Source organism: Triturus cristatus, chromosome 5_1 (genome assembly GCF_964204655.1).
Source record: "Triturus cristatus chromosome 5_1, aTriCri1.1, whole genome shotgun sequence".
NCBI lineage: Eukaryota > Metazoa > Chordata > Amphibia > Caudata > Salamandridae > Triturus > Triturus cristatus.
The window spans coordinates 577,095,977-577,120,878 of record NC_140587.1 but is presented as its reverse complement, the minus strand read 5'-3'; the positions used below and the strand labels follow the sequence as shown (position 1 = coordinate 577,120,878).

The following is a 24,902-nucleotide window of genomic DNA, read 5'->3' as shown; positions in this document are numbered from 1 at the left end:
AGTAACGTCCCCACCTGTAACTGAGATCATTTTGTAGCAGCTTCTGAATAACTGCAGGCATACAGTTTTCAGGTATGTTTAGTGCTGCTCCTTTGGCTATCAGAATATGTGGAATTCATAGAGGGTACTCAGGGGTGTGGAATTTAATAAAAGATCACTTGACCATGGAGCAGGTTGCTTCATAAATCTAGTTGTCCTGTAACAAAATCCACTTTTCCCTTTGGTTCCATTAATGCAGAGAAAAATTATGGAAGGAATCTCATTATATAAGAGCTCTGAAAATAGCCTCTATGATTATGCCAGGGCTCATATTATAGTGGCGTTTGAATAGTAGCAGTATTTTGCCACCTTTCCACATATCTACATAGCTGGACTGGAGGTAAATCTATACTTTTGCTGGACAACATAAATGTCAGGATTGTGCCAGACTGATTCAGAGCACACCCTTAGGATATGTTTGCCTATAGTCCTGCTAGCTCACAGTGCACCATCCGTACCCCTAACCTTATAGGTAAACAAATGGATGTGCAACCTCAGAACATGACAGCTCTGACTCCCCAAGGAATTCATGGTAACAGATCTAGAACCCTTTCGGCCGGCCACTTATGCATGCCCAAAGAGATACACAAGAAATACACAACCTGCAGTTTCAGTATTTATTGAAGCATTGTGATTCGGAGAAAAATGTATGCTGCAATGATTAACTGAAGGAAACAGAATAATGTGATTAACATCACGAGAATGGTGAAAAAGATAAACAATTCAACCATTGTGCTTATTACAGAGAATATATGCTTACATACAAGTATTGTTTTATAGTGTACTCCTGCCTAGCACATCCTACCCTAACGTGTTGAAGTTGAGTAGATCTGTCAGATCCCTATCGGGTGGGCAAACTCCCTATTAACTGTGGGCAAGTGTCATCAGGCTATCCGTCTTGGTGTAAAATTGGACATCCCGCGTAAAGGTAAACAGGAATCAGCTGAGCTGGAATTCCGGCATGCAGTGTCATTGCAATGTCAGCGGAGTGTGCTCCTCTGATCTACCCAAGGAAGCGGTTCTGTTTATTTGATAAACAGCACCCATGCTGCCATGTCAGTCTCAGTCAGGCCGTAATTGTTTGTCCTAATATGTTAGTTCCGTTGCAGATAATAATAACAATAACATTTGCGCAGTGAACTTTATCCCTTGTAATGAATATTTAAGGTGTCGTGATAGTGTGCCTACGAAGTGGAAATGTAAGCAAATGCAGTTTCAGAGAATGTTATACTGCACTGACAAATGTATGCCACATGTCACCGTGTTTAAGAGAGAAGGCAACTTCAGAAACTTGAGCATATAAAATGGCTTCGTTTCTAACCGGCCTGATCCGGATCACGTGACAGGGGAAGGGAGCATCATATGGTGGCTGAAAGGGGCATGATGGAGAATCCAGACTAGGCTGACTTGGTATTCCGAACCCCACCATTTGACAGTGCCGGCCTTGGGCTTCTCAGCCCAGAACTTATTCTTTTACAATTTAAGCACTGGTCAAAAGTAATATATATATATTTTTTATAAACTCTTATTATTGAAATGTGTTCAGTTGTACATCTTCTGACAAATCACAACAGCAGGTATTATGACATTACAGAGTACGGTCTGCATTACCAATCTTAGGTCAGACCAACAAGTATCTTGTTACAATCAAGTTTCACTTTCCTCTAAAGCAGTCCTTCTAAAATTTGTTCTGCCCATATGAGTGGTGGGGGGGAACACATATATTACCCCTATGTGCAGTCTATTTAACCCATATCTAGTCCCACTGGTTTGGGCAACCACTGCCTTCGTAGCAACCCTTTCTGCTATCATAGGCCAGTCCATGTCTTTCCCACTCGCCTCCCATTTCCGCCCAATATTCCGCTTTGCAATCATCACTCCCAGGGTGACCAAGAGCTGCTCTTTGCTACTCAGGTCTGTCTGTTCCCATATGTTGAGAAGGCACATTTTAGGCATAGGTTGAAGGTCCCTACCGTCCACAATCTGCAATTGAATCGTTATTGACTCCCAATATCTTTTAATAGCTAGGCATTCCCATAATATGTGGTAGAAAGTACCCTCCTGTTCGCAAAGTCTTCTACACTTAGGGTTCCCCTCCTTCCTTCCCATTTTTGTTAGGGTACCACAAGAAAGGTAGGACCTGTTAAGTATTTTTAGTTGGACTAGCTTTAATCTTGATTATATGGCTACTTCCCTTGGGGAGGACAATGCTTCATGCCAGTCCTCGTCTTCTAGGTCTCCTATGTCTTCCTGCCAGAGCTCGCGAAGTTGCAGGAGAGGGTCAGGCAAATTGAGTAGTTTTTGGTGTGTCATGGATATTGCCCTGCAGTTAATATGATGAGTCAGAAGCCTATCCTCCAGTGGGGACGTCTCTGGGAGATCTGTGTGTGGTTGGATGGCTGTCATAAGACCATGTCTTATTTGCAGGTATCTATACGTTTCTGTAATCGCCATGTCATATTCTCATTGAAGGTCTGAGAATGGGATTTACCTTCCCTGTGACCACAGGTCTCCCACCCTTGAGATACCTATGATGTCCCATTTGTCAAATCTAGGGCATCTAATTAGTTTGCCAAGTCTGTCTATCTCCCATAGGGGCATAGACTGGGTCACTCTATTATGCCATCCTAGCTTCTTGGTCACTCGTGCCTGAGAGCGATCGTATGTTGTGTTGGGCCGTCATGCTGATATTTAGGGTTTGCATATAGAGCTTGTCTGTAGCTTGCGGGACCCATGAGTAATCTGTCCATCTGATATGCCGGGTCATCTTGCGGTCGGTGTTCTCACCGGTTGACTACCGCCAGTTGGGCTGCCCAATATTATGCCTGAACATTAGGTAGTGCAATCCCACCATCGTACCATTCCCTTGTGAGTTTCTTTGTTGCTATTCGCACGGGATTGCCTTTCCCAGAGTAGGGTTCTTATCTCACTCTCTATTGCATTAAAGTAGGAATCGGGGACCATAAATGGCTTGTTTTGCACGGCATCCAAGAATCACGGCAACGTCATCATTTTAAAAAGAGCTGCTCAGCCTAGAAAGGATAGTTGCAATGATCTCCAGTGTCGTACATCACTTTGTAGTCATGTTAGGGAGCTGTGTAGGTTGTGTTTGTGGAAGAGGTCTGGGCCCACTGTGGCAAAGATGCCTAAATAACGGAAACCTTCTGTCACTACTGTTGCCTCACAGTCTAGTAGTAGTCTTGGAGTTGGGTCATGTAGAATGTATATTATGGATTCGGACCAGTTAATGGTATAACCTAATTTTTTTGGGGGGCCGAAGTTGGTGAAAATTTGCAGAGCTCTATTACTGGAGGAGTGTGGCGATGCAACATGTAGGAGTACATCGTCTGAATACAATGAAATTCTATCCTCCCATCCTTCAGCCCAACGTAGCCCTCATATGAGCAGGTCTCCCCTGACCCAAGTCGCCAAAGGCTCCAGCATTAGAGTAAAGATTAGTGGTGATAGGGTACAACCCTGTGGTGTCCCTCGTTTGAGAGGAGACTTGCACGACGTATGGCTGTTCACCACCACTTGTGCTAGGGATTCCGCATATAACAATTTGAGCCATGGCAAGTATTTCGGGCCGAATCCCATTCGCTTCAAAACTGCAAATAGGTAGGGCCACTCGATGGTATCACATACCATTTGGGTGTATAGTGATCGTATCACTGCATGCTCCTTAACTATACCCATTCTTCCCAACACTCTATTGAGGAGACACAAGTTTCATGCTGTATTGCGCCCTGGCATGAAACAAGATTGGTCTGGGTGGACCAGTTTGATAATAATGTGAAGGAGCCGAGACGCTAGACTTTTCTCCTCAGTTTTTAGCAGTGAGATGGGTCGGTAAGAGCTGCAGCTCACAACTGGTTTTCCCTGTTTGTATATTACTGCTAACGAGGCAACCTCTGATCTTTTGGCACGGTACCTTTTTGTTTACTCTTTGTACCTCTACCATAGGTGGGATGCTAATTTTGAGGCAGTGAGTTTAAATAATTCTTATTGGAAGGCCCTTTGGCCCCCTCGCCTTTCTGGGTTGGGTGCTACGGATCGTGCCGTTATTTCGTCCTTGGTTATGTTGCCTTCTAGTGAGGATCTATCTTCCTGGGTGAGGGTAGGGAGAGGAAGGTCCGCCAGTAATTTTCTAGAGTCATCGATTGTGGTGGATGTTATGGGAAAGTACAAGTGTGTGAAGTGAGTCACAAAAGCTTCAGTTATCTCTTGTGGGTATTTTAAAGTCTCTCCAAAATTCATCCTAAGTAAGGCCACTCATCGGTCCGCTCGTTCGCGTCTCTCAAGCCAGGCCAGCAGCTTGCCAGCCTTGTTTCCCGTCTCATATATTTATTGTTGTATCGTTACGTGTCTGGTCTTGGCTGCCTCTGTCATTAGGTTTCTATACTCTTGTTGTCTTATTTCTAGGGTGTGTCTGGCAGCCTTGTTATCAACGTTAACAATTTGTGCCTCTCTGTCCAGTATGTCTTTCTCCAGCTCTGTTACGGCGACCCTCTTGTCTTTTTGTGGCCTACTGTCAGCTAGAGTACTTTTCCTTTGATTCCCAGAGAATTTGTGGGGACTTGATTGATATCTCATTTTCTTTGAAACAGATATCCATGGTCTGAATTAAGCCCATTAGGATGTGCGGGATTTTCAGATACCAGAGATTCAGGGAAATTGTTTTTCAAACTGGTTTTGTACCCATGTCGTCCCAGGTCCATATTGGGGAATGATCCGAGATTCCCTGTGCGAGATGCCGCTCTTCTTTAAAATTAGGCACTTGGTCAGCTAGTGCTAGCAAATAGTCTATTCGTGACTTGCTGTTGTGGGCCCCCGAGTGGAATGTGAATTGCAGCGATTGTGGATTATGTGCTCTCCACACGTCGCCTAGTCCCCAAGCCATCAGAAAGTCTATCCCAGAGCAAGCGCTCAGGTGGCACCTACGGGTACAGCGATCTTTCTGTTTGCAAAATGTCATATTTCGATCTCTTGCTAACAATTGATCTCTGTTAGGTAAGCTAAGTATTAACTTGCTCAAGTCCAGTAGGGCTATTTTATGTAGTGCCGGCGGGATGTAGGCCGATATTAATTGGTCTCCCCTCCCATGTGCCCGCTATTTCGGTCTTCCTCCCGGTAATCAATGAGTCCTTTCAATAGAGAAATAGGTTGAGAGTCTTCGAGGCTGTAGGTGTTTTTGGGCTAATTCTCCCACAGATAAATCTGCTGCAGGCCCCTATGCCCTCTCCGGTACTCCGATAATTTGTACATTGTTCCTTCTTGATCTGCCTTCAAAGTCGTCTAGTTTGGCCTCAATTGTCTTCGTCGTAGTTTACAGATCATTGACTTGTTGCTTGAGGATTTTGGTATTGGACTTCAGACTTTGCATTGTGTCTTCCACCTCTTTGACTCTGTCATCCTTTTTACGCAAGTCGACTTTGATTAGATAGACTTCAGTTTTTATTGTATCTATTCGCGTTTCCAGAGAAGTGCGTACATTGTTAATAGCGGGTATGATATCATGCAGGGTGAGGTCTTCTTTTCCTGCCATTGGTTGTACCAGAGCTGGAGGTGGTTCCGTTGGATCCCTCAGTCGCGTTTTGGCTCTTTTTCAATGTAAATTCATCCAGTTTAGTCTGGTGTGATCCACGCCCTCCTGTCCGCCTGACATGTTGCACCTTCTAGTTTGGGCAGGTTGAGAGATGTAGACACTGTTGGGGGTCCACCAGGATATTCACTGCCACCTACCCTGGGGGGGGACCCCACTGCGGTCTGTCTGTTTTCCCCAGTTGTAATTCCTCCACTCCCACACCTTATTGTTCCCATTGAGGCAACACTTGTGGCGCTGTCACTTTGTTCAATGTGTGTGTGTCAGCGCTGGGATCTTTATGTGATGTGGATATATGGAGATCACTGATGGGTGTTGCCATCCATGCGTAATGGAGACCCTGTGAGTTCAGGCTGTTTTTTGGTTCGTATATTTTACCCACAGAGGGTTATCTTTGCATCTTTCTGGGCAATCTATCGCTCTATCCACTTTCAGGCTACTGGTATGGATTGACTTCCCTACGGGGGGCTTGTGCAGCTGCGGATCGGGCTATTTCAGCACCGCAGACACAGTGAGACCCCATCCGTTTGCCAAAGCAGTTGTCCCGTCAGGTCACGCTGTGCCAGCCGGCTAGGTCTTGCCCACCCTCAGCACCACACCGGCTTCACCCTTGAGTTCTTACCAGCACTATACCGCTCTGCCGCAATGTCAATACATCAGCTGTCCAAGGCCGGGGGGTGATCCGACTCCCTTCTCGGAGTTTCTCCGGCCATCTCTCTTCATCTGCTGCGGTCCTTGTGTGGGCGCTGTGCTTTTAACCATTCTCGCCGAGACGCTTACTTTTCTTTTCTGAGCTCGCAGTTGTATGGTTGCCAGCGGTTGCACCTCAGCCTCTCCGCCCATTGGGTTTCCTCACAGTCACCTCTCTGAAAGTATCCACAATTTTAGTTCCCGGCTTGACCACGCATCCAGGCCCCACCTCAATCTTGGCTTGTTCTGCTCCAATAAAGTTAGTAATTTCGTTGTATGAAGCTGTTATAGGCAACAAACGCGTTCACTGCTGTTATAGCACCATGTACACAGATTAATGATATGATGGGATGGGATGTTGGTTTCGGGTCGCGAGAGCCTCGCTAGTGTGCACCCATTTTTCCTGGCTGCTGGCCACAGCCCTCGGTTAAAAGTAATATTGAGTTAAAAGTAATAAATGGAATGTGCACCAGGAAACATGGTGTGAGTTCCTGTTCATATATGCTGTGGACAAAGATGATGTTATGTTAAACTTTGTGAAACCTGTCAGCTGTGTCAAAATATATGGCACTGGTTTCACTATATTCCCAGAAATAGGGTGAATATGAGCATGATTACAATTAACTCTTAACCTAGTTCAACATGGTATGTGGTTCAGAAAGGCTGCTCTCTTGTGTCCGTTGACCTCAGTCGTTTCCAGTTAGGGTAATTTGACAGCATCACTCCGGAACAGCAGATGTTTTGTTCTAGTCTGTTCCTCACAGATTTCCTGGGTTCCTGCTTCTGCTGACATTCACCAGCTTTATGAAACGTGAGTGCAACCAACTATTCAGTATTGGTGTCCCTTGAGAAGTTCGAAAATATGTCTCAGAAGTATAATATCAGTAGAGATTTCTGTACTTTAGCCCCTCTGTCCCAGTGTTTTTCAAAGCAGTGAGTACTTATCTTTAGTGGATGATCCCATCTACGGTTAATTTTGCAGTCATAAAAGCCTGACAGAAGAACATGTAAGGCCTATCCCTGGGCATTTATCTCCATTTGCACATCCCTATCATTTCGAAGGGGTTGTCTAATTGTTACAAAATCTGTCTGGGACCTCTGTAATTGCCTTTACATAATGGTTAAATGGTATGCATTTTCCGAAGTTTATTTTACAGATGCTGTCACCTCTCAAGGTGGGTCCCCTGACTTTACCCTACCCCAACAGATTAGCTTCCCAGAGATTTATACCTCCTTACAAATTCTGTTTTCTTCATTGCTGGAGATTGATGATATAACACTACCTCCCAAAAGGACTCTTAGTCCTGGGTTTCGAGCCTCAGTGATGATGCTGGGTCACCTCAATTGCCACCTTTTGAAGTGTCTCTGCAATTTGCAATACCATCACAGCTTGAAAACAAGTCCAATGTATTCCTTCTATGTATTCCTGGGTGTCAACCCGTTGCTCCGCAGGCCATTGTCCTTTTCCTCAGCCTCCAACACAGCCATCATCTAGGTTGCAACCACTGCTTAATCCTTCATCAAACACGTTGGTTCCGGCAAATGCTGATACTATTCACTAACTTTATGAGGTCGCCAATATTGTAGATTTTCTTCAGTGAGCACACAGTGCCCTAGAAGCCTTTCCTTCTTTTGCCTTCTGCACCCACCTGTCTCAGAGGTAGTTTCATTTATCCGGTGCAGCCAGATTTGGAACCTTAAATCTTTTGGGCTTTTTCGTGGGTCTCAGTGATCTGCCTCCTCACCTATTGTTGATGGCTGACTAAGAAGATAGGTTTGAAGAGGAGCATTTATTTAGTAGTCTTGTTTCACTTCCTCTTCGTTGAGGCCGTGATCCCGATGCTTCTCAAGTCAGCTGAATTCTTCCCATACTAAGGAGGGCATTTTGGTTTCTGGCCTGCGGCACCAGTGTATTCCAAGTTTGTCTTAAAAAACACAATTTACAGTAGATGTAATTGTTTGTCTCAGCTCTTTTTTATCAAAGTAAACTCCTCTGGGTGACCAGCAAGATAGCTCAAAAGAGTAAAGCAGTTGTTATTTAGGTTTGTTTGTGGCCTGTATGTTACAAGTTTCAGTGGCAGCAAAGGAAACTCAGCCTTTCCTCCTTCCACGCCCATAAATTCAGCATTTTCTTTTTTTACAATGATTAAAAATTTCAGTACTGTGCTTTTAGGGTCAAAAGCGCGACAAGGAATGCAGAGCACATGCTGATGCTTCATTATATATTTGTAATGTGCTTGCAACCCCAAGTCACCCATGAGCTGCAGTCTCTAACTAATGATGGTGTACTGCACGATATTAACCATGGTACAGGTTGATGAATTGTGTGCCAATAACTAGATGAACTATCGATACTGTGTGATCCCTTGTGAGACTAGCCGGTTCTGCGAGTCTTCATTAATGTCATGGCAGCTGTGTTTGCCCCCTTAAGTCTATTGTAGTTCTATTCTGGTGACCTGTCCTTTGTAGAAATTTGCTGGGCCCATCAGTTGTGAGGGCATTTGCCCCTTCTTCAGTGAGATTTATTACTATTTAGCATATGCCCTGCCTTTGTCATTCGTGTTCCCTGGTGGCACTGTTAATTTGTCGTCGGATGTTGAAGATAGTCATCGTTGATCAGAGTGACTGAGTTGTGCAGAGCAATAAAAGTAATAACCAATAGCACAACAAGGATTGTTGTGAAATTATCTCAACACCGAGAAACGGTCACTTCAGAATTGAACTCTTCCAAATAGCATATATCACAACAACAAAAAATAAACAGTAAAAATGTCTGGAAAAATTTGGGAGAAATAAGGAAGGTGGCAGGTTATGTTGATGGAATTCACTCTCATTTCTAGTCAGATAAACTCCATGTATTTGAAGCAGTCTTTTGCAGTATTAAATAGATGGGAATATCTTGCCATTCTCTCCCGTCAAGATAATTAGTATAGTAGAGATTGGTCCCAATTTATGTGGTGTTGCCTCCCCTTGCTGGGCTTAAATCCAGACTGATCTGGCGAAATCAATGATCAAGTACCCTTGTGAAGGTGATTCATCATTACTTTGTGCAATATCTATGCCTTTAGATTAAATAGGTGTATTGGCCGGTATAACTTGCACCTGTAATTGGGATTCCCTTCTTTATATATTAATACAAGTGTCACTCTCCGTAAGTCATATGGCTGCCACATTTCAAGTCCTGCCTTTCTCATACATTAACCAAAGGTGGTCCACCAACTTTCTAGAAAGATGCTTAAAAAAATTCTGGAGGCAGGCCATTTGAGTCTCGTACCCTCCTACTGTTGAGCTGGATGGTAGCCTGTGTTTTGTCTTCACCTGGCAGCAATGCCTCCAAAAGTTAATCGTCAGTCATTGATGGTTGAAGGGGGCTGTAAGTCTCCCACAATTTTGCTGCCACTGTTTGTCGAAATATTTCCTTTGCTGCAAACAAAATATTGCCTATTATTGGCACTGAAAGGACAATAATCTGATCTTAAGTGAACAGCACTAATGGCTAATCATTTTGTGGCATATGGAAACGCCAGCAAAAATCAAGAGAAGCATACATAGCACAACGGGTAAGTGACAGTTTAAAGTTCTGTCATCCCCTCTGAAACTTTCCATTACCAAAAGCCCACTCTATAAGAACTTGCTGGGTTTTTTATGAGAATTTGTCTACAAGAAGTCTTTAGCATTGTGACGGTCATGGGGGTGACACCACTAATTTAAGGTACATCTAAGCTTGACCTGAGATGCAGGTTCAGATATCCGAATTTGTCAAGCAGCTCTTGGAAATCTCATCAGATGTAGAATCACTTCTTTCTCCTCCTTGTCAGCTAATTTCCTAGCATAAGGGCCTCATAATCTATTAAAAATCATGTCTCTTTATGAAGTACCCAATCCTAGAGACAAAAGAACTACTCAACTTAAAGTGTAGTTTGAAAAGTTAATTGCTCTTTAATTCTTTTACACCCCATCCACCTTCCCAGACATGCTGATTCTGTAGGCCTTCACTTTCATACTTATAAAGAATCTAAAATTGCCGTTGAGGTGCAATTAAATGATACCTACACCAATTGACTGGCAAAAAAATCTGAAAGAGCTGCATAATAAATAGTATTGTGCAGCACCACTGCCTGTGATTGTCATTAAAAACAAAATTGGAAATTCCCAGCCTGACAGTGGAAAATAATAATTTAAAAATGTTACTTACCTTCAGTAACGCTTTTTTCTGGTAGAGACTCTATCTAACTGCAGATTCCTCACCTTGTCGGTGGCTGCGTTTAGGTCTAAGTTGGGGTCTTCGTGTCGGAAATGCCTGTATAGGCGCCACCCTGCATGCTGACATCAGTTTCTTAACTTGTTCCATGCCAAAAACGCAGAACCAGGTAAAATCAATGTTACTGTGTTTACAGATGAGCAGTGTCTAACGGGATCTTTTGGGTGAAGATCCAGTTCACAGAGCGGGCAGGGTAGGTGAGGAATCTGCAGTTAAATAGTCTCTGCCAGAAAAAGCATTGCCTCATCTTAGAATATATACCCAAGCAATACCTCGCTGGAGGTCAAACTGCGCACTGGCTTAGACACAAAAGTCCTGTAGGCCGATCAGGTGAAAATGCCTGTCGTGACAGGCCTGACTGTCGAAGCAGTAGTGAATTGTGAACGTGTGGAGGGGAAGTTCACATGGCAGCTTGCCAGATATCCAAGACAGGTACCCTGCGCGCTGAGCCCACCAAGCCCTGGCGGTAGTTGGTTCTTCGCCAATGCATAGCAGATTTTTATGTTTTGTACAGTTATTCAAGAGATGGTTTGTTTCTTCATGGCCTTGCACTTCTTCACTCTGGTGAACCCAGTGAAGAATTGATCATCCACCCGACGGTCTTTGGTATGATTGATATAGAAGGATAAAGATCTGCAAAGAGTCCAAACAATGGAGTCTCTCCTCCTGCTTGGAAGGATGAGGCGAGGCAAAGACAACAGGCAGGGTAATGATCTGGCCAATATGAACGGGGGTAACCATCTTTAGGAGAAGGAAGGCATGCATCCAAAGGACCAGTTGGTCATGTAAGCCATTGGTGTATGGAGAGTGTACCGACAAAGCCTGAAACTCAATGACCATCCTGGCTGATGTAATGGCCACAAGGGAAACATTTTGATGGTCAGATCCACAGGGAGCAGCTATGCACGGCCTCAAAGGGAAAATATGAGGTAAGTAAGGACCAAGTTATGGACCCATTGGGGCATCAAAAAAATGAGTAACAACTGGTGACTTGAACAGGGAAGGTTGTCCGGCAGATGCAGAAATGCCAAAGTAGCTGACAAGTAACCCTTTCTGGTAGCGCCTGTGGGATGGCAGGACTGGGATTTGAAATTACGTGTCCTGCAGGTCCAGTGTTACCATCCAGGATATAGGTCAGACAGAACCTGAGCAAACATGAGCATCTTGAGTTTCTCTTCCCTCAGAAAGAAGTTTAGCGGCGCAGATCTAATATAGGGAGGAGGCCTCTGTCCTTTTTTAGCACCAGAAAGAGCTGGGTATAACAACCGCACCCTACCTCTGGTGCGGGCACCCCCTTGATGGCTCCTTTTGTCAAAAGAGCCTGCACTTACTGACAAAGGATAGATCTGTACAGTCTGGAGCACCCACTAGTTTGATTTATTCAATCAAACAGTTTTTCACGTTCTTATTGCATTTACAAAGTATTTTTGGATTAGAGGTGCTATTTTGTAATTAGAATGCTATTTTTCTAATTTTTCAATCACATTTCCTTTAAAACAGCCCAGGCAACCCTCTCCGGTGATACCCACACTGCAGAGAAGGCCTTCCGCTAGACCACAGAGGCCCCCAACCACAGAGAGAAGGATAACTACTCCTGCTCAAGTAAGTTTTTTTCTTAAACTTATATATGTTTGTAATAGCACGTTTATGTTTGAAGAGTGGGTAAGTTAACTCCAAACATACTGAGAAAATTGACTATGGGGCAAAATCTGATTGTCTGCAAAGTAATATTGTCTGATTGAACATGTTTGCTCAGACAGTGCACGTCAGCGCTTAAGTTGTAAAATATGATGTCCAGGTGCTCGAATGTTTGTCGGAGGCCACACCCACTTTCCCCAGCTCCATTCACTTCCTACAGCTCCATTCACTTCCTACACCCACTTACTTTATTGACCCCACCTACATTCTCAACTGGCACTGCTGAAAGTTTGATGCAATACCCGATCTGAACTTCAGCAAGGGAGCCTTCTGACTCTGGAGCAAAAAAGTGAATAACATCTGCGCCTGACAATTCACTTCATATAGTGTTAAAATACTACAGCCATAAAATGTGATAACTTCTCTTTATAGTGCTTTCTAACTGTGGGCTTTGTCACTTCATTGTATGAAATCTGGAGGAAGCACCTTAATAACAAGAGAGATGTCGTCTGACACACACACCGATACTTCTCAAAAAATCTGGAGCGTATTTCTGCCAGTGGCACTCTGTCACTAATCATCAGTAGCATATCAAAACTCTATATGATTCATGAACTTAATGTTTACACCACAGATGCATACATTTTAAATGTGTGCTCCTTTGTAGGTATTGGGGCATTCCAAACTTCTCAAGTGAATGTGACATGCACACCTTGTGAAAGGATGAGGCAACCTTGAGCAAACTTTAAAGGGTTGTTTTACATGCTTACTGCAAGCTTCTCTGCTGCCTACTTTGTATTACATGCTGTATGAGCATTTGCCAGAGCAATCTATACATGAGACAACCAAGATAAGGATTCTAGAAATTGTGTACATATAGTCATCATTTTGCAAAGCACACACCTCTTCAATTGAATAGATTTTAAGAAAAACACAAAATGGAATATTCTAAAGGCAGCCAGCAGGTGTTTGCAAGCTAAAGGTGCTGATCGGTTAAATATGCTCGAGTCGTAGGAGATTATGTTGAGGTCGTGCAGTCGGGTGACGTGGGCGAGCGGAGCCATGTAGATGTTAAACAGCGTTGGGCTGAGCGATGAGCCCTGGGGTACACCGCAGATGATCTCGGTGGCTTCGGAGCGGAAGGGGGGGAGGCGGACGCTCTGTGTTCTGCCGGAGAGGAAGGAGGTGGTCCAGTCCAGGGTCTTCTCTTGGATCCCGGTGTCGTGGAGTCCTGTGCGTAGTGTGCGGTGGCAGACCGTGTCGAAGGCGGCTGACAGGTCCAGGAGGATGAGGGCTGCGGTTTCTCAGTTGTCTAGCAGGGCCCTGATGTCATCGGTGGCGGCGATTAGAGCAGTTTCGGTGCTGTGGTTGCTGCGGAACCCAGACTGGGACGGGTCCAGAATGCTATTCTCCTTGAGGTAGCGGGTCAGTTGTTTGATGGTCTTCTCTATGACCTTCGCCGGGAATGGGAGCAGGGAGATGGGCCAGAAGTTCTTGAGGTCCTTGGGGGCCGCCTTGGGTTTCTTTTAAAAAAAAAAAAACCTTTTTATTGAATAATATTGATCTGTACATACAATTTCACTTCTTGATGTTACATCGTTACAGTCAATTAATATATAATTTTACATTTGCGCACACAAGCCTCCACTAGTATCGCACGTCTTCGTCCGAGTCGCTGTCCTCCACTGGAGGGGTGCAGATGTTTCCCCTATATATGTTCCATTTACCCCACACACTACCCCATTTTTTGGGACATTTCCTATTGGTAAATGTGGCTTTCTCCATTACCATGACCATGTCCATGTCTTTCGCCTTGGGTTTCTTGAACGGGGTGAGGGTGTTGTCGCAGTCATCGATCCACTGTCTGAGGTTACGGGCAGCGATGGTGGGGTCAGCGGGTGGGCTCCGGCCGAGGGTGGTGGTTAGCTGGTCTTTGGTGACTTTGCTCCAGCAGCGGCGAGGGATCTGTTGGGTGTGGTGGTGCGTGGTGGGTTTCCGGAAGGTGAAGTGGATGCAGCGATGGTCAGTCCAGTGGAGTTCAGTGGTGTGGTTGAAGGAGACGTGGGGGCTTGCGGAGAAAATGGGGTCAAAGGTGGGGCCGGTGGAGTGGGTGGGTGTTGTGACGAGTTGTCTGAGTCCGAGTCCGAGGTTGTCGATCAGGGTGGTGGAGTTGGTGTCGTTGTTCTTGAGATGAAAGTTCAGGTCCCCGAGGAGGATGTAGTCCGTGGAGGTGAGGGCATGTGGGCTGACGAAGTTGGCGATGGAGTCACTGAACTGTGGTCGGAGTCCGGGGGGTCTGTAGACTATGGTGCGACTAGTTTGGTGAGCTGTGCTGAGTAGCGGCAATTTGGCCCCCTAATGTGTGCTACCTTTAGCCATTACAAGGCTTTGAAAAACTAGCAATAACCCATTGCGTTGTGGGACTTCTAGTTTCACTTTATAACATTGCAGAAAAAAATGTGTGCTGATGGCAGAAAAACAAGACTACCTGAACGTGCCACTCAATGCAAAATTGCTTCGAGTGGCACGTTCTCATTTTTCTGCCATCAGCTGTGTACCAACGTTCAATGTTATATTTGTCTACAAAGCATTAAAATAGCTCATTATGCAAAATAATGTTTTATTTTGTAGGGCCCATGGCTGCAGTTCTTCCTCTACTGCTGCTGGTTTTTTACTTTAAAAATATTTATTTTGTTGCAAAAGTTAAAAGCCAGCAGCAGTGGAGGAAGAGCTGCAGCCGTGGGCCCCACACACTAGAAAACGTTATTTAGCATAATGAGCGATTTCAATGCTTAATTTGTAGACAAATATAATGCTGGTCAAAGTTATTACTTACTGGAACTGCGAGACAGTCTTTTTAGTTTTAATTTGCGAGTGAGGCCTGTTGCACAACACGCTTGTGGCTTCTGTCATTGGCTAATGATTAACGCTGCGCAGTATGCTGGGTGGGTGAAAACACTACTCATTGGTCCGACTCTGGAAAGAAGGGACGGATGGGGTCAGACTAATAATATATTTTGCAAGTGGTCGTTGGTAGCACACTAGAGTATGTGATACCTTGACAGTTTTGTTGAGAGCAGCAAGTGCTACTGCCCTGCTAGTGGGAGTCATTGTAACATTTTATGTAAATCATGCCTAGTGATAATTCGTGGAGGCGGATAATGAAGGTCATCTTTGGCCAGTAATGTAGCTAACCTCTTAATAATGTGATTTTGCGAATCTCCGGCTTTGCAGCTGCAGAATTATAAGTCACAATGTATACTAAAGCCCCTTTCTGAATCAGAAAAGGCTTTGCGGGCTAATAGTGCTATTTGTGACCCACCCAGAATTGTAGAGGGGTAGGAGCATGAAAAGGGTGCCCCCTTCTCTTTGCGATTTGGATTGCCATGCATCAGAAGTTTGAGAACACAATTAGAGTTGTAAACCATTGAGCAGAAACCAGCATCCAATTTGAGTAGTTTCCGATTTGCAAAGTGAAGTTATCCATATGGGATGGCTTCCAATTTTGTGATTGGGGTCCGGCAGCCTGAATTATGCCTCACCACGGTAAAATGTATATTTTCAATTAGCTATTTGTAGACGATTGGCTAGTGAATACAAAGTGAAAACAGAAAGGTACACACAATTTTCAGGCAATTTCCAGAGTCTGTAGAATCTTTGACTCCAGATAAACCTCAGCAACTCAACATTCACTTGTACTGTCTTGGGATGCATGTGTTTCAGTAGTGTAGTTGTAGTCTTCATATTGGGGATACTAATCCTTTTTTTTTTTTTTTTTAACTTTATTTTTCGTATTAAATCATACAATCTCGTTACCCCCCCCTCCCCCGACATCAGTGAAGAGCAGTACAGATAGGTCCAATCAAAACACATATACTTATGTAGTGCCTCAGAGTGAGACAGGTCACAGTCTATATCATGTGAGAATCCGGCCCAGCCCAGCTCAGTGCAATACAGGAGTAGCCTCGCCGTCATCCCCTCCCCCCTCCCCCTCAGAGGGTAGCGGGGAATACAACTCTTCACTTGTTCCCTCCGACTCACTCTGTGACAACTGCCCCTCCACCGCCAATCCTTCCATACACAGAACTCGCCACGCCAGAAGGTCCTCCTGCAATTTTTCATAGCTCCTAGAACACTGCATATGCGTTTCTTCCGTCAGCGTCCATTCCCGCACATCCCTGAGCCATGTGTCAAGCTCCGGGGCTTTCCGCCCCATCCAGGTAATCGCGACCCTACGCCTAGCCAAAACTAGCATTAACTGCAGCAATTTATAGGATAATTTCCGTTTCCTCGGCTTGGGAACCAGGGCCAACAGGCAGTGTAGGGGTGTCCGCTGGACCCGGAGGCCAGTGGCGGCCGCGACGCGGCTTACCACCCCAATCCCGAACCTCTCCACCAGCGGGCAATCCCAGGCCAAGTGCAAGAATCCTGCCCCTGCTGTGCCGCACCGAGGGCAGTTGTCCCCCCTGCCCATTCCAAATCGACTCAGCGACTTCGGGGTAAGATAGGTGCGGTGCATAAAGTTAAAATGGGTGAGCTTGAATCGCACGTTACAGGATACTCGCCTCGTCAAGGCTCCGATTCACGTTCGTTGCCCTTGATCTAATGGCTCTCCCAAGTCCGCTTCCCAGGCCGCCCACGCCGGAGGCTCCGGAGGAGCCGAGTCGCGTTTCATCGCCGCATATAGCAACGCAATCAATCTGCGGCCCCGGCCGCACGTCAGCATTCCATGAAGGGTCTGAGTCATCGGAGGTATCTCCGGGCACTGCGGCCAGACCGATCGCACCACCGCACGCAGTCCCTGATAATGTAGATATTGTCCCCCTCTAAGGCCATTAAATTCCTCCGCTTGTTCAAAGGACAGGAAGGTTTCCGTGGGGTACAGATCTGCCAGCACCTCACAACCCCCCTCTTTCCAGTCCCGGTAGGACATCTGGCGTTCCAGTTCCACCATGGGGGCCAGTATCCAGATTGGTAAATCCCGATGGAAGGGCGCCGCACCCAAGACCCGTTCGATAAAACGCTGCCATACCTGTGCTGTATGTTTCACCACGTAGGGCAACGCAGCGTCTGCTCCCGACCCCCTCATCAAAGCCAATTGAAGTTCCTTCGCTGTGGCCCTTCCCGCCAATACCCTCGTCTCCCACACATCTGTGTCTGCAAACCATCTGGCTGCTGGGAGAAGCTGCGCTGCATAATAATATAAGTCGAAGCGTGGGGCCTCCAATCCCCCCTCCGCAAAGGAGCGGACGACCGTCCGGAGGGCCACCCTACTGTGTCCCCCCACCCAGAGCAGGGATGTCAGCAGCGAATTGAGGGTCCGGAAGACCCTAGGAGTGAGAGGGCACAGCGTATTCTGGAAGACGTACAATGTCCTCGGCAGCATTACCATCTTAGCTACAGCTAAGCGTCCCATTAGGGAGAGCGGCAGGGCGTTCCAAAACGTCACAGACTGCCGAAGTGAAGCAATCACCCGGTCTATGTTCCATGCGAGCGCCAATCCCTCCGTGGCTGCCACTTGAATACCTAAATACCGGAAACTTGTTCGTTCCCAGCGCAACCCAAGCACCGGCAGGTCCTCGCAGGGCACTGCATCAAAGCCCGAAAGCGGGAAGATAAGAGATTTACTAATTACGAAACGGTGGAAAGCGTCCGTGGGTCCCACCAGTAAAAGATGGAAGTGTGAATTCCTCAAATGGGCCACCAGTGAGGGTGCACTGCGCTATCAGATGGCGCGCAGACGTAGCGATGATAAGGCACTAGAGGCGGCGGCTGCATGGGAGGCGCTAGTGCAGGCACTAGGAGATTATGAGCCGCAGGACGATAGCGAAGAGCAGGCCCTGGCTGGGGAGATAGCCCCGGAACAAGAAGGGATCATCACACAGCTTGACACATAGTTAATCCTCGACGTATGGGATGCATGAGGTCGGAAACGGATATCTGCGTTGCTGGTGGGGACTGCGGGAGGGGGAGGGACTTTTCATTTTTCATGGTGGTTCGCAATAGGTCTTAGTTGGGGAGATTTTTGGTTTATTTGACGCACAGCTCTGGAACGATTTGTATATCCTTGTATTATGCACTGTGTCATTGGAGGGGGGTTGTTGATTGCTTCTCAGGGATTATGCTGCTGCATATTGTATGGGACTTCGTGGATGTTTGCATAAAAACTCAATAAAGTGCGTTTAAAAAAAAAAAAGATAAGAGATTTACTACGGTTGATTCTCAGGCCCGACGCCTCCCCAAAACGGTCCAGGTGGTGCAGCAAGATTGGAAGCGCCTCTGTCGGTGCTCTCAGATAAAACAAGGCATCATCTGCATAGAGCGATATTACATTTCGCGTATCCCCCACCTGGATTCCCCATTGCTCCATTTCCGCCCGGATCGTAACTGCGAACGGCTCAATTGCAAGCGCGAAAAGTAGCGGCGAGAGGGGGCATCCCTGTCTCGTGCCCCGTCCCAGCCGCCACTCCCCCGATACCGCTGCACCCAGGCGCACCCTCGCCCTCGGAGCGCTGTATAAAATCTGTATCCACCGGCGAAATTTGGGCCCTAAGCCCACCCTCCGAAGGACCTCCTGCAAGTATGCCCAATCCACGGTATCAAACGCCTTGGCCAGATCAATAGAGACCAATACCGTCCGTTCTTCCCTACCACTCACTTCATGCTGAATATGATTCAGGCGTCTGAGATTCATTGCCGTATTCCTCCCCGGGATGAACCCACATTGGTCCTGGTGCACTAAATGCCCCATATGTGGAGCCAGCCTAGTGGCCAACAATTTCGTTAGGACTTTGACGTCCGTATTCAACATGGTGATCGGGCGGTAGGACGATGGATCATACTTATCTCCCCCTGGTTTGAGGATCATACAAATTTCTCCTTGGGCCATGGTCTGTGGGAGGTCACCCCTCTCCAACGTCTCATGAAATACTTGCAACAGAAGCGGGGCCAACTCATCCTGGAACTCTTGGTAGAACTCCGAGGGGAAACCACCACTGCCGGGCGATTTAGCACGCGGCAAGCTGGCCAGCGCACCGCGGACCTCTGCCAATGACAAGCCCTCCTCCAATCCTTCCCGATCCGAGTCCGCCAGGGTCAGCAAACTCAGCCCTTGGAGGTATGGCAAGTATTGGGCCTCTGAGATATCTGGGGCCGCCTCGTACACCTGCCGCAAATGAGTCTGGAGTACCCCCAGTATCTCCTGTTCAGAGTACACCACTCGGCCGGTGGAATCCCGCAGGGCCACGATACGCTCGGGGGTCTGCTCTCTCCGCAGGATCCATGCCAACAGCCGCCCCGATTTATCCCCCTCTCTATGGAGGAGCTGCCTATATTGTCCCAGAGTGAATTTGTCCAATCTATCTAAGGTGTCCTGCACCCTTGCCCGCGCCTCCCCTTCCTCCCGCTGTTGCGCCGCATTGGGGTCCCCCACCCTCTGAATCTATCGGAGGAACTCCTCCTCTTTTTGTAGATCCCGGAGAAGCTGTTTCCGGACCCCGTAGGTGAGCCCCATACATGCACCCCTCACCACCGCCTTCAGGGCTTCCCATTTTGTGGCCACCGCAATGTCTCCTGTTCCCCAATTGAGGTCCACATAGTCCCCTATGGCTGCCGCCACACGGGCCCTCCCCACCTGGTCCCGGAGGAGGTCCGCCGGAAGCCAAGTACGAAGATGGACCACCGGAGGTCCCCACTGGACCACGCACGCCACTGGCGAGTGATCCGATAAAAAGCGAGCCAGGTGTGTGACCTCCACTGACATACCCCGCCTCTCATCCGCCACCAAGACCCGATCCAGCCGACTATAGGTGTTGTGCGTGGGAGAGAAGCAGGTGAACACCCTCTGTGTGGGGTTCTTTTGGCGCCAAACATCCACCACCCCTAAGTTTTCCATCACTTTTTTGAGTTGGTCATTCATACGTGGTTTCGTCCCCTGCCGAGGGGGCGCCCTGTCCAGTACCGGATCCAGGACACAATTGAAATCTCCGCACCAGAGTATCGGGGTCACCAGATCATAAGTCAAGACGTCCTGCAAGGCCCTAAAAAATGCGGGGTCATCTATATTTGGCGCATATGAATTTAAAAGGTCTATTTCCCTGCCATCTAATCGCGCCCGGAGGAGCAGGTATCGGCCTTCGATGTCCGCCTCCACATATTGGATGGCGAACGGCACCCCCGGCGCCACCCAAATCAGGACCCCCCTGGCGTATGTAGAAAAGGACGCATGAAACAACTGCCCCCGCCATTTTTTCCCCAACTTCTGCGCCCCTTCATCCACTAAATGGGTCTCCTGGAGGCACGGTATCGACACTTTGTGCCATCGAAGGAAGGAGAGGACCCTGTATCTCTTTGTGCATGAGCCGAGCCCCCTCACATTCCAGCTCAAAAACTTGTATCCCAAGACCTCTTCATCACTCCACCCCGCCACGGCCAACGTGTCCCAGCGTAGGCCCCTCTGGTACCTGACCTGCAATACAACTGACGTCATCAACTTTCCCCTCCAACATCCCCCCCAACAATACCCCCCTCCCCCCTCCCGCGAGCACTATACCAGCAACAACCAAACATGCCAATGTGCCCTTACCCCGCTGGTGCCAGGACGTACACAGCCACCCCATTCACACAACCAAACTATTCCCCCTCACTCAAACCGCCACTCCCCCCCCCCCCCCGCCCCGACCCCTGTTCTGACCCCGTTACCAACCATGCATTTCAGGCGCGACCTGACCGATTCCCCACTAAGCACCCAGTCCCCCCACCTACCTCCCTCCCTCCCCTGCTGCTCTAATGCCACAGGAACGGTAAATCCCTCTTGGATCCAGTCATCAGCCCCACACCACCTAATGCGGGCACCTCAACCACGGCTAGCGTCCTGCCCTTTCCCAGACTCTTCCCACGCCTGGACTCTATGTCCCTTCAAGACGTCACCCCCCGGACAGGAGTCCCAACCCCCACAGTTTCCGGTATCGCCAAGGTTGCGGCCAGGACCTCTCCCTCCGAGGCCAGCAGCGTGTCCGGGACCAAGATTTCTTCGGGGCCCGCCGGGCGCACTGGCAAAGGCTCCGGCCCCTCCTCTGCTCCCGCCGGTCCCAACTGCAGACCCCCATCCGCTCCCACTGTAACTCTGCTTCCATCCTGGCTCGCCACCGGCTCCGAGAAATGCCTACGCCTGGCGGGACGTTTCCGCTGTGGCCGCCTGCCCCACGCCCCACGGGGGCCCTCTCTCCACTCCCGGTGGGACATCTTCTCCCCGGGCCTCTAACCATTCCCAGACCTCTCCCGGGGTCTCGAAGAAGTGGGCTTTTCCCTGAGACAGTACCTTCAGTTTGGCGGGATAGAGCAGCATGTATTGCAGGTTCATCGTCCTTAGCTTCTGTTTAACCCCCAAGAATGACTTTCGTTGCTCCTGCACCTGCTGCGTATAGTCCGGGTAAATTGAGATCTTGCTGTTCTCATACGTAAGATTCGCCACCTCCCTCGCCGCCTTTAGAATGCAGTCCCTGTCACGGTAATTAAGGATTTTGGCGATGATGGCCCGTGGAGGAGCCCCCGGCCTTGGCGGCGGGACCAGCGCTCTGTGTGCCCGCTCTATCACGAAAACCTCTGACAGCCCCCTCGGGCACAGACTCGTACGAATCCAGTGTTCTAGGAACCGCTCTGCGTTCCCTGCCTCCACGCGTTCCGGCACACCAATGACCCTGATGTTGCGCCCTCCCTTCCGCATCTTCTGCCCTTCGTTCCATGGCTCCTGTCGTAGCCCTGAGTTGCGCGACTGTCTGTTTGAGGGTCGTCACCTCTCCCTGCAATTGCTCAATGTTTCCTTCTGCATCCGCAACTTTGTCCGCCACTTTCCGGAGGTCCGTCCTCAGCAAATTTACATCAATTGAGACCGTTTCTATTTGTCGCTCCAGCGCAGAGTGGGACCCCTGTATCGCTTTCAGCAACTCCGCTCGGGAGGGCTCCCCGGGGTCGTCCTCCCCTCCGCCGTGGCCCGTCTGCCGGGTGAGCCGCTGGGATGGCTGTCGCTGTGTGGCATATTGCGTGATCGTGTTCGATTGCGTTGAGCGAGACATCTTACCCGTCGACATCCCCGTTGCCTCCTGTATCGCCCAAGGCCGTGACTAGGCCGTGCCAGGGTCCTGAAGTCGGTATGCACTCCCCTTCCCCGACCGTCCGAGGCGCTCAGGCGAGGTCTTTTGGCTTGGTGTCCCCGGGGTTTCACTGACTCACCCCGCCTCCGCTCCCGGGAGTCACGGCCCGTGCTCCGTTTCCTTCCCCTCGTCTGTCCCCTCTGCGTTGGCAACTGGGTGGCAGGGTAAGTGTCGGGTGCTCGCCCTCTTTCGGCGCCACGCTGCGTGTTCCGCCGCTCACTGCTAGGCCCCGTTCCCCCCGTAGTGTCCAAGACTCTCACCTCCGAGGTGCCGATGCCCTCCCAGCCGGTCCGGGCACCGCCGTCTAGCCCCCACTGGGCCTCTCCATTCCGGGGCCGACGTAGTGGTAATCTGTTCGTGCCGGTGAGAGCACGGCACAGGGGAACCGCCAGCGTCCCCACAGCGAGGCCTCAGACTCCGTCGCAGCTCAGCTCCCCAGGACCCCTCAGCGTTACGGGTCCGGGACTCCCAGCGCTCACCGTCCAATGCAGGTGCCCTTTACTCCCACGCCGCCATGGGCCCGTCCTCACCGCTGCTCCGTCCGGGCCGGTCCGCCCCTCCACACCATCTCCCGCTACACACACAGGCTCCTGGCCGCGGGCCTCCCCTCCAATCTCTTCTCCAGGCTGCCGTACCCTGTATGGTGGTGGGCCGGATCAGACGCGCCAGCCGTCCCGCCACACTCCGCCGCGGCCTCAGGCCGGCTGGAGGCCCCTTGTGCGCCCGTCCCGGCCCCCCGTGATGTCCTGAGGGAGAGCCTCCTTCCGGCCAAGGCGGCAGTGTCTTCACCGCGGGACCTCCATCGTCTCGTGTGGTCCCGCCTTCCCCGGCTTCCAGGAGTAGGCCCCAGACCCCGGCCTCACGTCGTCCTGTATCCCGGCTGGTAAGTGCAGGGTCTGTTCCCCGGCGGCGCCGCTAGTGTCTCGCGCAGGCTCCCGTCCGCGAGCCTCCCTTCCAATCGCTTCACCAGGATGTCGCACCCGCCATGGAAGTAGGCCGGGTCAGACCCGCCAGCCGCTCCGCCACTCTCCGACTCGTCCTCTGGTAAACCGGAGGCCCCCGGTGCCCCCGGGGCGGCCTCCCGCGATGTCTCGGGGATGTACGTCTCTCCGGTCAAGGCGGCGGCATCCCCGCCTCAGGATCTCCGCCTTATGTCGTGCTCCGGCTTCTCCGGCGTCCGGGAGTAGGCCCCAGACCCCGGTCTCCCGTAGTCCCGTATCCGGTCTTGCAAATGCAGGAGCTGTACTCCAGCGTCACCGCCAGCTTCCCGCTCCACGTCGCTCCGGGGCCCTCCCCAGGTGGTAGGGGGTCGATGTGCCCACCAACCGTCGGCCCAGGGGCCCTGACAGGATCGCCTTTTCAGGATTTTGGGGTCAAGTGATCGGGAGCCGGTGGAGCTCACGTCCTGTCGGCCATGCTGCTTGGCCACACCCCGGGGATACTAATCTTTTATTAGAATAACCTTGACATTAGACACTTAGGGCCTGATTTAGATCTCGACGGACATTTTACTCCATCAAAACGTCGACAGATATTCCATCTGCCGAAATATGAATGACCTAAGATATATTGGAATTTTTGTATTTCGGTGGGCGGCATATCTTTCACCGTTGTGACGGAGTAACCCGTCTGCCGAGATCTAAATCAGACCTTTAGTCATCTTATTGCCAGACAGATAGCATCTCTTTTGGGATAGACGGTGACCTGCATTTTCATTGGTCTTCATGTGTGGCTCCTCACAAGATTAATACATGATTACCTTGAACATCACTGGTGCTAGAAATAATCAATCTTATTCTAAGGCCTGCAGCTCTTCATTCTGTCCTCTGGAGGTACTCAAAATGGGGTTTTTTTTTTTTTATACAAATCTTTTTATTAACAACTTAAATGCGACGTTTACTGTTGCCATTGAGTACAGTAATGTTCGATGTGACAAATACCGTTTTTCAGAGGTCAGTGATACATTCCAAAACTACATTTACATTACATTTCTTATGGTGTACATGGTTCTGATGAAGAGGGGACATTGGGCAGGACACAGATATTACCTCGGTATTCATTCCATTTGCTCCACACCTGCGTCCATTTTTTGGGGCAGCCTCTCGCAACATACAGTTTTTTCTCTCATCATACACCAGTCCATGTCTGTTTTCCATTCTGCCACTGTGGGAGCTGCAGTGGCACCCCATAACCTGGCCACGTTCTGTTTCGCTACCATCAAACCCAGTGTTGCCCACAGTTTATCCTTACTATTTAGATTGTGGGTTCCCAGATGTTTAGTAGACTCCTCTTAGCATCTATATCTATACTTATTCCGAAAACTTCCCTGAAACATTGGTGGATGCCTGCCCAATATTTCCGAACATGTATACATTCCCACAGTATATGAACGTGCCCTCATAGCCACACCGTCCCCAACACTCCACATCAGCTGCTCTACCCATCTTAGCTAGTGTTGGTCCCGTGATATATACCCTATGAAGGATCTTAATTTGAACCAGTCTCAGGCGAGCAGAGATCA

General features: G+C 48.9%; 1 protein-coding gene across 5 annotated transcripts in view; it reads left to right on the top strand.

The window, feature by feature from the left end:
- The window catches only part of CSPP1 (centrosome and spindle pole associated protein 1), a 1,290,317-nt gene that overhangs the window by 952,329 nt on the left and 313,086 nt on the right, over window positions 1-24,902 (top strand). For all 5 annotated transcript variants that reach the window (XM_085605499.1, XM_085605497.1, XM_085605498.1 and 2 more), the window contains one exon: window positions 12,093-12,194. In XM_085605499.1, coding sequence (XP_085461625.1) covers window positions 12,093-12,194 — 102 coding nt within the window. The remainder of the gene's footprint in view (window positions 1-12,092; window positions 12,195-24,902) is intronic.